The 13927-nt window shown below is 37.5% G+C and overlaps 2 protein-coding genes across 3 annotated transcripts; one reads left to right on the forward strand and one right to left on the reverse strand.

Moving 5' to 3' along the window:
* Positions 1-347: 347 nt before the first annotated feature.
* On the reverse strand, positions 348-9627 carry LOC142517818 (uncharacterized). Of its 2 annotated transcripts, none has more exons than XM_075620277.1 (15): positions 9243-9627; positions 8124-8526; positions 7874-8051; positions 7633-7772; positions 6215-7112; positions 5859-5959; positions 5547-5691; positions 5395-5463; positions 5273-5318; positions 4089-4561; positions 3782-3861; positions 2709-2844; positions 1342-1531; positions 1101-1183; positions 348-917 (listed from the first exon to the last, which is right to left on the reverse strand). In XM_075620277.1, exons 1-15 carry the CDS (start codon positions 9346-9348, stop codon positions 795-797), a joined length of 3171 nt encoding a protein of 1056 aa, XP_075476392.1. In that variant the 5' UTR covers positions 9349-9627; the 3' UTR covers positions 348-794. The 2 variants fall into 2 exon arrangements, with proteins under 2 accessions (XP_075476392.1, XP_075476393.1); XM_075620278.1 differs by lacking the exon at positions 9243-9627 and adding an exon at positions 8958-9086.
* A 901-nt stretch (positions 9628-10528) lies between these two features.
* LOC142519478 (uncharacterized) lies at positions 10529-13110 on the forward strand. The gene has a single exon (XM_075622509.1). It carries the CDS (start codon positions 10601-10603, stop codon positions 13073-13075), a length of 2475 nt encoding a protein of 824 aa, XP_075478624.1. The 5' UTR covers positions 10529-10600; the 3' UTR covers positions 13076-13110.
* Positions 13111-13927: the final 817 nt, after the last annotated feature.

Genomic DNA, 13927 nt, shown 5'->3' on the forward strand with positions numbered 1-13927 from the left:
AACTTTATATGAATTTATATTGTATCCACCAGTTTGCGTATCAACCGTATGTTAAAAAATACAAGTTATATATTAAATCAGCATATCAACTATTTTAATTTTAAATATATTACATATGCATCGCCACACAATAATCAAATTAAAACCATATAAAAAATACCATAAGATATAAGGATTTATTTCATCCTACCCATGTGGACGTTGCCCCCGTGATAGGATGGATGGCCAAGATTTACCCATGTATATATAAAACCCACTTTTTTTTTGAAATCGTATGTGTGACAAGATCTCATCCGTTGAAATGAAGTGAGGGTAGTACTCACATAGGTAGGATCTCATTAACCAGATATAATAACAGCGGATTTAATTCGTAAAAGCTATCCAAAATTTGCTCTCAAACCCACCACGATGCCACATTAACCTTTTGCAGCATAAACTAACTAAATCAATTAAATAATTTCTAAATTTTACCAAAAGAATGTTACTGCTGACAAGTAAATTATACACAAAAATGAAAAGAACTATATTTTGGCTTCCCCGAGAGATGTTCAAGATGCAGTCATCAGAACCCTTCCTTTTGGGGTGTACACGTAACCAAATGTCCGTCTTGAATGCAAATTTACATGATCCAAAAATAATATACAGATGGGTGTATATCAACAGAAGTGTTGGGAGGAAACCATGAATCCGTGCTTCTATTTCCTCTGAGAATTTAGATCTTTACCAACCTATAGATCGGAAGTCGAGATGGAACCAACTTGACGCTGTGAGAAGAGATGATGTAAAATCCAATACTACTCAGGCTGAACTCGCATCTTTTCGTGTATATCCGTTACAATATCACGCAGTTCGGGGAAAACAGAGATGAGAATATGTTCCAGTATTCCATATCCAAGTTGCTTTAAACAGACTGTAGACTGCAGTAAATAGAAGGAAAAAGAAAGCTTTCTTAGATCATCACAAAGGGCAAATGAAAGAAATTACAGTCGGGTTCTGGTAAAATGTTTTCAACAATGACACGATGTCTCAAGGTTTAGGCTGTAGTAAAGTTTTAAGTGTGGAGCGGAGGGAGAGAGGGAAGGGTATCTGCTTTTTGTTACCTGAAGAAAGTAGTATACGTCCCTTGCACAACGTCTATACTGCTTATGCCCGATCAAGCTGACCAGAGTGGTCGGAGCACCATCTGCCATGAGGGAGACAATTAAATTTTGGTATTGATGAGAAGAAGAACCACCAATCAAGGCTATCAAACTAGAAGGAGCAACATAAGGTTCCCCTCTGATCCTCTGTTTCTATACCAATATGAAAAAAAATATGTAGCAATTAGATAGCAATACTCACCAAATATCATTTTTTTCAAATCACTAGCTCTTCGAGCAGCTTCAAGCTGTTCCTCAAAAGACCCTGATTGAGCGACCCTTCTACCACTTTGTTTTCTAGTATTTTGCCAATATCCCTGGTTAGTTTGACTATCATTTCGAAGATTTTGAGCTCGCAGTCTCAAAAAGAAAGTTCCATCGGGCCAGAGAACCTATTCAGAAGATAATAGTCAGGAAAAGGAAGGACAACACCACCAAAGAAGTCAATATACGCAAGAGATTCTCCGATGTTTCAAAGAATAATAAATGTTAAGTTACAGAAGAAGAGAATCTTTGCTGGCCTACATACCAACCATAGTTTAAAAAATCGAATCATTCATAGCAGATCAAATTATCAGGCAAAAAATACAGAAAATAAAATATCAACACTTAATTATATCAGGAAAAAAAATATTGAAAATAAAACATCAAAACACTTAATTATGTCATTGGAACGCATCTTTACTAGGTTATCAACCCTCCATGACATTAATGGCAGTGAGATCAAAACCTACAAACAAAATCACAGTACAGGTTTGAGTGAAAAATCACCCCCCTCAGAGTAAACATTATCAGCCAGATGCCTATTTTGCCGCCAAAACAAAAGGTATGGATCTAGATAAATGGGACTGACTTTGTTGGGTGTTTCTACTTTACAAGGTAGATGATCCTACTATTGAGGAGAACAGATGTATTGGCGGAAGAATGGTCGAAGATCCTACTATTGAAGACGAACAGATGTATTGGTGGAAGAGCAGAACAAGAACCAAACTCAACTCTTAGCCTTGAGGATGATACTAATCTTAAGGAAGGGGGTATTGTTACAGGCCTGGGTAATCGAAGGATCTAGAAATAGGGAGAGGAAGAGATGGTCAGGTACGTGGGGAAAAATAGAACGCGGGAAAATCTGCGGAGAAACGCATTTTTCTTGACAACTGTTCTGTTGCTTTTTGGCTAGCTTTGAGCAAGGAAGCAAGCAGGAATACTGATATCCCACCTTCATTACTGTTTCATATAGAGTATTCCTTTCAAGAATTGAATATATCATCAACTTACTCTTAGATTCAGGTTTATTTGTGTTTGCGTGTGTTTAAGCATGGTTGTTGCAACAAAGTAGCAGTCGAACAATTACGGGGAAATTCTCGTTTTAACCTTGTTTAATGAGTGCTTTAATATGATACAAAAACTTATTGGAAATAACAAATGTATTTAATGAACAATGGTAGATTAGTAGAAAAATAGATAAAATAATACTGAATATAGATATTTAACTAAATATTTGAGACGGATGAAAAAGAAAATGTAGCCTTGCAACGGAGGGACTACTAGATAAGAAGACTCATAACTCACATTGTGAACCCATCGAATTCCTTGAGCAATAACTTCCTCTCTGCGGAGCCACTGTATTTGCCTTAAGAGCCAGTCATCAATGGCATCCTCCATGAATAACTGCAATATTTGCTTGGATATCCAAAAAACCTGTCTCCTACAATTATAAAATAAAAAAGTACGTGGTCAAGGTATGATCAGCATATGAAGGTATGCTCTTTACTGTAAAATCTCAAGTAAATTAACAATTTTGTCAGTTACAAGAAAAATATCTTCAGACAGAGAGAAATCAACAAGGAACAGTATCACTTTGTTTGAAATGATGGAAGAATGCCCCAACTGCAAGAGAGAATATTGACTAATTTGCTTTTAAACTATATATTTGAAATATTCATGAGGTTTGGAGAATTCAAGAAATTTGGCTCAGCGAATGCGTCACTATCAAGTAAGGCTGAAGAGGCACAGTGATCAGTCTATCCCCACCATTCAAACTTGATGGGCTTCCAGTTCTTCAGAAGCTCACTTTTTCTAGACTATATTTCATTAACAAAATTCATTTCTGGGCAAGAAATTTGATTACTTTGCAGAAGGAGGACAAATCATATACTGATCCATTAAGCTTGGTTAAACTCTCTGATGCATTAAGGTCAACCATCTGCTTAGACAAATATAAGTCCATCCATTTCATCAGTTCGAAACCTCATCTAACTGGGTATAAAGTTGGCGATGAAAAACAACAAGGAGAGTTAAATAGAGTGAAAATGTCTATGATCATGTTATTAAAACATGTTGGTTAAGTTACAAGTAAAATCCCGAAAGAAAATGAATAAAAAGAAAAGGGGTGAAATAAGTTTAGTGGGTAATTGAGAAAGCTTTCATCTGTCAATAAAAAGGACAGACAACATTCAAGAGCTGCATCGCAGTGGAAGGCCAAAGGCTTATTATATACATAATTTTTTTCATCAAGCGTAATACCTGCAAAGTATTCACGTGAACAAATGATAACACAAATACCATAGTTTGAGAAAAGTAATTTCGCATTTAATTGGAAGACGCAAAGCAAGTTCATGATTTAAAAGTATGAACATGATCACCTTAGCCAGCCTCTTCTCTTGAGCTGAAATATGTTATCGACTAAATTCAGAACTGGCACACTTAAATTTGGTGGTGTCCACTGCAATACAAATAAAGCTTCAATCAGAGAATTCATAAGAACATGTACTAAAAATGTGTGTGGAGAAATACAAAGAGGCAATAGGTGCCAATAAAACAGCGGAAGCAAAAATTCAAACAGGTGAGTTTCAACCAAATGAACTAGTGATAAAAGGATGATAAGTGCCAAGGATTGATGAACCAAGAGGAATAAGAGGGAAGAAAAGTAGACTTCTAAACACTCAATACCTCAGGATGCACTGTTGTTGGATCATCCAGGGGAAAAGACATCAAGGCTGAACTTGATTCCTGAAATTTGCTCTCGCAGCTTGTTGCAGGTGTCATCTTTCGACCATGGATTTCCTCAAAATTCAATAAACTGACCTCTTCACCGCATTTAACAACCCTTGGTGGAAAACCCTGTGAATTAAATTCATTGTCTGCATGCCACCCATTAGATTGGGCGGTAGATTCTAATTCCCGTTTCCCCTGGTTTGCATTATAACCATCCTCATTATCAGAAAAACTGTTAATAGATTCAGAGGTACTTTCCCTCATAGCCAATTTATTTAAATCATCAGTATTCCAGGACAAGTTTCTGCTTGTAACAGAAGAAGATGGTTCATGAAAAGAGGAAGGTGAGCCAACAACTTTCCTCATCAGGCCATCAGAAACCCCTTTGAATTGGCGTACAATATCATCCACAGCATCATCCACATTAACTGTTTTTGACAAGGGATATTTCATATTGATAAGTCCTTTCCAGATAAATCAAGCTATTTTAAAAATAGAAGGGTCATAAGAAAGAGATTAGGCTCTCTAGAAAATATTAGAGCCTGATTGTTTTAAATCACCAGATAACCTTCTACAATATAATTTTTTTTAAGGGTGGTGAAATTTAAATCCACGGTGACTCCTCAATTACAACTTCAAGGACCAAAACTCTGCAGATTAAGAAGTATATGGGCCAAAAGTTAATAAGGCAGGAGGATTTGTGACACTTGAACCTTCCACCCCATCTTCAAAATCTCCTGTTTATTCACCAAGAATAAAGCCAACATAAAGGTTGGCCAGCAATCACAAAAAAAAGGTAACAAAATGTACAACAAGACTCAAGAAAGAAGGCCTACGGAGGAAAAAAGATTGTGAATCATAAATCAAACTTGGAATCTACATAGAAAGGATATAATATAAAAATGTTATTAATTTTCTAACTGATTTCATATAACCAGGCTTTCGTAGTAATATGCAATTGAGGAATATATTGTAATCAAACATCTAGGTTGCTGAAGGTCATGACTCTAGCATCAATAACAAAGTTGAAGTGTCATATCAAGACAAACAAACCAAGGTACCACACATCTACATGCTGAAGTGATTCAAACGAACAAAAAGTAGAAAAAAAATGACAATCGAGAAGAGAAGATGCATACCTGCAAGAGTCCTCATTGTAGAAGATGATTTTCCAAATGGGTAATTCTTCAGAGACAAAAGGAACCACAAATTAATCAAGACAAAAAGGTACATATTTTCTTAACAAAAAGCAAATGCACACCTTAGAGGAAGCGCTTAAAAAATCCCACACTTCATGTTGCTCGGCAACATTGGCAATTGACAGGAGATCCTGGTAAAGAGTTAAGAATTAAAACAGCGACAAACATGAACTAATAAAAAAAGGCACCCAACAAAGTGTTGGGGTAATCATACTTGAAGATACTTGTCAAGCTGAATGCAGCGCTGATGAACAAAAGAATCCTCCGTGCTTGAAGAAAATATCCTTTTGGGAGGTAAATGCAACGTATAATTAGGAATGTCCTTAAGATGTCTGTGCAATCTTTCAAAATTCCGATATCTGCAAACAGCAACACAAAATAAGTATCAAGTGAACAATTATATAAAGAATTGAGTAATCCAGATCTAATAAGAAACTCTCCTCAGTGGAATGAAAGAAGATGAACAAGTTGAAAAGTATTTCGGGTAAAACAATATCTTTTATTCAACTGGATGAATAAACATTACCTTCTTTTCACAAACCAAGTATTGTTGTCAGCATCAGTTACAGCAATTGAGTAAACTGCGAAGGATGTTGAGCCAAGATTCTCAAAGTATGCTCCAACAACCTGCAGAATAGAATCAAGGTTTGTTGATCAATTTAAGGCACTATAAATCATCAGATGACACTAATCAAAGGTGTCCATAAATTGTAAGACTTCAAACTGGAGCTTCATTTGAAGTAGCTCATCGTGCATATGCAGGCAAACAAAAAAAGCCATCCACATTATGCATCTTGTCAGTAAAATTCTAGTAAATTATTCAAACATGTTTACACTTGAGAGATAAAAGAAATAGTAAAAAAGAAAACCCAGTTGTCTTACTCGACATTTTAGCCTGGGAACACGCAACCCTTCACTACAAATTACGACATCTGAAACACTCATCCTGTTGTGTATACTAAGCTTCTTAGCATCTGCACTGTAGTATTCTGAAATGACGGATGCAGTACCTACACTAGTAAGTGTATCTTCAAGTCTAGGATGAATGTGTAAATCAGAAGTGCTGTTTGATCTTTTAAGTTTATTTATATTTTCATGGGAAGCGACAACAACAGCAGTTTCTTCGAGCTCCTCAATGGTAGATCCTTCCTTTATAAAAACTTCCTGATCAAGATCTTTTGAACTGCCAAAGGCAGCAATGCTAGAATTGGTAAGTTGATTATCATGTTGAGGCCTGGTAGGTAGTTTCCCATAAGTCTTATCTTCTTCTTCGATTGATGTTTTGAGCTTCTGTACTGGTATGTGCACAAACAATTGTTTTTGTGGCACTATCATGCTTAATGAGCCAGTAACTTTAGAAGCCTGAGGTTGTGGAGCAGCCTTTTTTTGGAGTTTCTTTTTATAGTTTCTTCCAATGGCCCACATGTTTTCAAGATTTTCAGGCATAAGGACATCTGTTCTTCTTCGGTTTGCTGCATCAAATGCTTTTGCCCATTCAGCAGGCCGTGGATGTAAAGGCTTATCCTGAATGTTATCAGCGAAGATATTTCCTGAGGTAATGGATTTTAGCGCCTTCTTATTATCAAATCGAGACAAAGACAAATCAGTTCCTTCAATGCCAGAAGGAACACTTTTTTTCACATCGGATTCACTGCTTTGGCAATGTTCTCTGGCAACAACTTGATCGCAGTTATGACTCTCAACCTTAGATGATTGATCAGCAACAATATCCTCATCATTATAGGCAAGTATAATATACTCAAACAACTCATTAATATACCTGGATAAAAAATTAGGAATAATAAGATTCCATAATGGTGATGCTCCAGCGACAACAATATGAAATTCCATATAAAATGATTAATTAGAGAAGAAGATTTCCGTAAGCATTCACAAAAAACTTCGATGCACACCATCACAATAAGTAAATTATGAAAAACAGAGTGGCTGTGACTAAAACAAGACATAAATTAGGAGTAAAAGAATAATCATGAAACCCCCTCTTATGGTACATATTACACGAGGAAGCAAGATCAAACTTGTTATGATGTCCAACTAAACCCCACATTTTCTTGAATTTCCTTGAATAAGCATTCAAGGCCATCAAATTGGTCAATAATTAGTCTTGCCACCAGAAACTTAGGTAATGATTGATTAACAAGAACATATGCAACATCAAGTGTCCATCTGATCCCGCATATTGCAAACCATGATCCAACAAAAAAATGGAAAAGGGAACTTCTTAAAGAGAATAAAATAACTAGTTTAGAATTAAAAAAGCAAAATTACTGGCATCTCACCCGGGGTTTGCAAAATCCATGATAGGTTGTACAACCAAACAAGTCAAAAGCTCACGAGCAATGCACCGAACTAAAGGACACTGTGCTTCCCTTGGTCTTAGCACAACAGCTAAAAGGCCTCCCACGAGTCGCTGAAGAACCTATATATATATAGAAGCAATAGATCTCATGAACATCAATCCGAAGAAGAAAAAAAGAGATTAAACAAACAATTTGTTTCTGAATCAGAACACTTCTACACCTTGTACTCACACTCTGGAGATACCAAAGCAGGATGAAGTTCCTTAGAGGAGAGAAGATGGTGTTTCAACCTCTCATCCCGTTCTTCAGAGGACAATGTTCCCATAACATCCACACCAATACAAGCTTGGTTTCTTCTAAAAATATCGAGGTGATCTCCAACCAGATCTACCACATCCCTGTGAGAAAGGAGAAACAAGGTTCAATTGCTAGAACGCGTTTGCAATAGTACAAAAGCACAGTAAATATACCTCGTTAACAGGTCAACAAGGTTTACTTCTTTGATTCTTCCAGATATTTCACCAATAACATCCATTATTATCTCACGGATAAGCTCTGGTGCTTCTTTGTCAGGTGTAATATCAGAATACCACAAATCTATCACAAAATCACGCAAAATTTGGTTGATAAAATCTTCAATAGCAGCCTCTACAACAGGAGAATCTATTTTTCTCTTCCATTTTTGAGTAGGGCGCAGGGTACTTAGGCGGGAATCATTCACAGACAGCTGCTTTTTTTCTAAGTGCAATAAATAGGACAATGGTCTGGTGTTCTGAACCTTCCATCGGAATTCCACCTCATTAAGTAATAATCGTAATCCAGAAACCAAGAGTATGGCTATTGGAATATTCATCAACATCGATTTGCTAGTATCTGCAAAAAAAAGCATAACATTTAGCATACTGACTGGTATTAGAGAAAAAAAACAAATCGAAAAATAGAAGACTTGCAGTAAGAAATTCCACGGGAAACAAATATTTTTAAAAAAACTTTACAAAGCTGAAATCTAGTCCCTAAAATAACTGTGGTTCAGTTAGATTAAAAGTAGCAGTCCCATTTGCTTTGATCTAACTATTTCAGCTAAATTAGCATAAACACACTGCGATCAACAAGCCTTCCTAATAAGGCAAGGTACCACAAAACCAAAACCTTCCAATAAGGCGATGTGCCATAGCTGAATCAGTAGAAAGGGACTGGTGTGATGGACTAATTACACTCATCTTTTGTCACATAACAAAAAATGCAGTATTAACCACCAGTAGCACGACACAGTTTAGGTACATATAGAATGCTAAAGATTATACCCATGGTAATCCTCCCTTCACTTCACCTCTCTAGCGTCTGGTATAGCCGAATTTACAGTACCTTCAAACAGTTTCTTCAACGTACCATAGCACCACAAATAATCCCATTCTTTTTTATTTTTCTTTTGAGTTAATAATCCCCTAATTCTGTGCACATGCATAATCCTAGGATCAGCATTATACCACATAAAGCAAGACTAAAGACTAAAGTTAAAACCCAAAATAGAATTACAAAGTAAATCTCATTCTTTAAACAAGAAACAGAAAAGGGAAATTGAGAGTTACGTGTCAAGAAGTAAGTTACTCCAAATATACAGAGAATCCACCACACAGCTCGAAGCTTAGCTTCTTCGATCAGATCCTGTACACTCTCCATTGCCTTCTTCATCATTAACGAATACCTCGTCTAAAATTTCTCAGAACTAAAAAACCTGATCAAATATAGGAGAATTGACAATTCGTAAAAGGAATCAAATTCAACCTTCACCACTACAAAATCAAATCTGATTGATAACACAAATAAAATCTAAACAGAATCGGCGTTCTTCCGTTGATTTGGATAAAAAATCAACTCTTTCAACAAAAAAAAAAATATTCACAAAATTCTGATCGTGTCTCAGTTCGAATTTCTGGGTTTTTTGGGTGAACAAAGCGCTGCAATTTTCCTGAGGAGACATAACTTAAAGCGTGGGAGTTCATACGTCACCATTATCTCCGGACAAAATTACCCCCAGACGATTTTTTTTAAATAAATAATAAATTTTACTTATAAAATAGCAGCAAACACAAAAAAATATATTATATTTTTGAGTATTTTTATATATAAAAAATATGTAAAAAGATTTAAAAGAAAAAATCTCAATCTTATTCAAATTAAATTTTTTCTAATCTTATCAAAGTATAAATTGACAAATCACTCTCGACACCAAAAATTACTATAAAGTGCCATAAATTTAAAAATATTTAAAATTATCGTGTATAAAAATTATCATATATATACACAAACAAAAAATCTAGTCTTGTCAATTTTGTTATACAAATCTCCAACCGAACTCGATTCATAAAAAAATATTACTTGTTATATTAAAAATATTACTTTATAATTAAATATGAATTAGATTGATTCGTCTCACGAAAATAAGCGTCTATTTTATAAACTACGTCGTGCTTTTAGGTATTTTTTTTTCCGGCTTGAGAAGGAAAAATTTATCCAACCATGATTTAGTAAAATAGTCATTAATTATAAATAATATACATGTGAGTTCAAGTATATTGCACAGTAGCTATTTCCTAGCAAATCATTGGCATATATTCATGTTTTTGTTTTTGTTTAGATTGATGTGAAATATTTTATTCCCATATTTTCTCATAACCAATGCCCCAAAAGTAATCTCAGAACCTCTATTCTTAGTGTTCTTCTTATAATCCATTCAGAAAAACATGGAGAAATATAAGCAAATCCTACTAAATTCAGCCCACAGAATTTCATATAGACCTCCAAAATCCTGAGGTGAAAATGCTCCAAAAAATATGCTTCACCAGCCTCATGCATCATCCCTCACACCTTCCATATATTCATCCTTGTTTCTTCTTGTTTACGTCTTTGCGGTAAGCGGCCTTGGTCTAGTCCTAGGGGGTAGGCAATGGAGAACCCTCGGAAAACAATGGCTTTCGGCTGCTTTCTCTATGTTTTTTCTCTTGTCTCCTCTTCATTCTCTTATGCATTAACAGATATTGAAGCAGCACATATTGCTCGTCGCCAGCTTTTACATATGGCGAAAGGGGACGATCTTCTTCTTGCGTATGAATTTCCTGTTGATACAGGCGCCACCTTCCCTAACTCTAGGCTAAAAAGGGCTTATGTAGCCCTTCAGGAATGGAAGAAGGCCATCTATTCTGACCCATTTAACTTTACGTGTAATTGGGAGGGAGCGGATGTGTGTGCGTACAAGGGTGTATTTTGTGAGCAGGCGTTGGACGACTCTAATGACACTGTGGTTGCTGGGGTCGACTTGAACCATGCAGATATCGCAGGGCATCTTCCTGAAGCTCTTGGGTACTTATCAGATATTAGTCTTCTGCATATAAACTCAAACCGGTTTTGTGGGATCGTGCCGCCGGCAATCAAGCAGATGAAGCTTCTCCACGAGCTCGATTTGAGCAATAATAGATTTGTGGGACCTTTTCCGGATGTTGTATTGGAACTTCCCAACCTCAAGTACCTTGATCTAAGGTTCAATGATTTTGAAGGGGAATTGCCAAAAGAATTATTCGATAAGGACCTCGATGCCATTTTCTTGAACAACAACCGGTTTCGTTCCAACATCCCCGAGAATCTAGGCAACTCCCCTGCTTCTGTGGTGGTGATCTCCAACAACAAGTTGAAGGGATGTATACCACAAAGCATTGGAAACATGGCAGGCATGTTAGACGAGTTCATTGCATCGAAAAATGATCTGTCTGGGTGTTTGCCGGAAGAAATCACCCTTTTGAACACAACCACAGTTTTTGACATTAGTGGTAACAAGTTTGTGGGCGACCTTCCGCAAGGCATGGAATACATGCAAGGCCTCGAAATTTTGGACATTGAAAAGAACTCGCTTAGGGGTAGGGTGCCTGAAAGTATCTGCACCTTGCCAAGTTTGAAGAATTTTACATTCTCTTCGAACTACTTTGATACAAAAGATCCACAATGCTATCCCGATGTCATACCCGAGCTTGTGGTGAACGGGAAAAAAAATTGTTTTGCTGGAGAACTGCAACAAAGATCAGAATATGATTGCTACAAAGCTTTGAAAGAAGAGGTGAACTGCAGCTCTACAGGGTGCAGGCCTTCTAATGATGGTCAAGGGGCAAAGCCGAAGATCCCGAAAAATCATGGCCCTTCAAAATCAAGGCCCGAGAAGGAAACTCCTACGAAGGCCAAGGAAAATCCACCAACGGCGAAGCCTGGTTCCAACCTATCTGTACCAAAATCACAGCCAACAAGTCCTAAACCAATCCCACCAACATCCACGCCGAAGTCTTCTCCACAAAAGGCTTCCCAGTCACCACCGATTCCACATAGTCATAAACCATGGCACTCAAGCCCACCAAAGGCTTCGATTCCACCTCCCACAATGAGACCACCTAAGGTTAATGTCCAACCTCCCACTCCGAAGCATACACCAATTCCAACTGCTCCTAAACCAGAGAAACCGATTCCACATACAATAGGTGGATCCTACACATCACCCCCACCACCTATCTTCTCACCTCCACCTCATGTTCAATCACCACCTCCACCACCAGTCTTCTCACCCCCACAGCCTGTTCCGTCACCTCCCCCACCGCCTCCAGTTTTCTCAGCTCCACCAGCCCATGTGAACTCGTCACCGCCTCCTGTTTTCTCCCCTCCACCTCCAGTACACTCATCACAACCACCACTTCCAATCGTCTCCCCTCCACCTCCTGTACACTCACCACCACCTCCACCTCCGTTTGTCTCTCCTCCACTTCCCGTGTATTCACCACCACCTTCACCTCCGACTGTCTCTCCTCCACCTCCTGTGTACTCACCACCGCCACCACCTCCGGTTGTTTCTTCTCCACCTCCAGTGAACTCGTCACCGCCTCCTGTTTTCTCCCCTCCACCTCCAGTACACTCACCACCCCCACCACCTCCAGTTGTCTTTCCTCCACCTCCAGTGTACTCACCACCACCAACACCTCCGACTGTCTCTCCTCCACCTCCTGTGTATTCACCACCACCACCACCTCCAGTTGTTTCTCCTCCACCTCCAATGTACTCACCACCGCCACCGCATGTTCACTCACCACCTCCCCCACCAGAGTACTCCCCACCCCCACCCCCTCTTTTCTCTCCACCACCACCAGTTTTCTCTCCGCCTCCACCTGTCCATTCACCACCTCCACCAATTTTCTCTCCCCCACCTCCTCTCCAATCACCACCACCACCACCTCCACCATTGTTCTCTCCACCCCCGCCGCCTGTCAACCCACCGCCACCAGCGCCTCAACCATCACCACCTCCTCCAGTTTTCAAACCAATTATCCTCCCACCACACTTGGGGGCAAGCTATGCATCCCCACCACCACCAGTCATCCAAGGATATTAAGGAGTAGTATGTATACATCAATCATGTTTGATCCATACACATCAACAATCCAAAAACATCTTTTCAAACTATCACTTTGTAAGATTTGTGTTGCAGTTTTTTCAGTTGCAAGTCAGTTGGATCATTCTTATGTAGCAATTTACATGCACCTAGTTCAATAATTCGCCATTCATCAGTAATTTGCATTGCAGTTTGTTAAATTGCCTAGTTATCATGGAACTCCTTAGAATTTGTATATCAACTAGCTCTTTCTTGCAGACTTGAAAAATCTTGTAGTAAAAATAGTAATCTTAAAAGTTCAAATATAGCTTCCCTACGTTTTTTTTTTCACCAACAAAATGTCGAACATTCACAGTATTTTATAAGAATGATGTCTATTTGATTGAGATTTAACTGAGAAAGAGACATTGAATTTGTTTTTGCAAGTAAACTGACATTTTTTGAAACATGGGAGAACAATTTTATTTGAAATAAATTTAGTTAAGCCACAAGAATGAAAGTAAATTTTCTTAAAATGAAACAAAATTAACAATTGTATTAAAAAATTTGGTAAATAACTCATATTGTAATTTATGTTGGACACAATAAAGTAGAATATTCAAATTGTTGTTAGAAAATTATAAGAGGAATTTTCTAAAATGGATTTCCAAAACTATAATAATGATTTATTTTTTTTAATTTTTAAAAGTAGGTTAAGTTCCAAGAATACCCTGTAAAATCATTTTTCTTTTAATTTAGCTTTCCTTTGAACCCACTTTCTACGTGAACGCAAAAAAAAATTTAATTAAATTGCAAGTGTACCTGAATTCATTATTAAAATTTAAAATTTTATCTAGAAATTAATTTTCCATC

The sequence above is a fragment of the Primulina tabacum genome, chromosome 11 (assembly GCF_025594145.1).
Source record: "Primulina tabacum isolate GXHZ01 chromosome 11, ASM2559414v2, whole genome shotgun sequence".
In the NCBI taxonomy this organism is placed as follows: Eukaryota; Viridiplantae; Streptophyta; class Magnoliopsida; order Lamiales; family Gesneriaceae; genus Primulina; species Primulina tabacum.

What these genes read in the sequence shown, in the direction of transcription:
- LOC142517818 (XM_075620277.1), bottom strand. Translation starts at nt 9,348, where the DNA reads ATGATGAAGAAGGCAATGGAGAGTGTACAGGATCTGATCGAAGAAGCT. An exon ending in CAACAACAGTGCATCCTGAG is followed by an intron (nt 3,862 to 4,088) that starts GTATTGAGTGTT and finishes TTTGTATTGCAG; the next exon opens with TGGACACCACCAAATTTAAG. An exon ending in AAGAGAAGAGGCTGGCTAAG is followed by an intron (nt 2,845 to 3,781) that starts GTGATCATGTTC and finishes TTATAATTGTAG; the next exon opens with GAGACAGGTTTTTTGGATAT.
- LOC142519478 (XM_075622509.1), top strand. Translation starts at nt 10,601, where the DNA reads ATGGAGAACCCTCGGAAAACAATGGCTTTCGGCTGCTTTCTCTATGTT.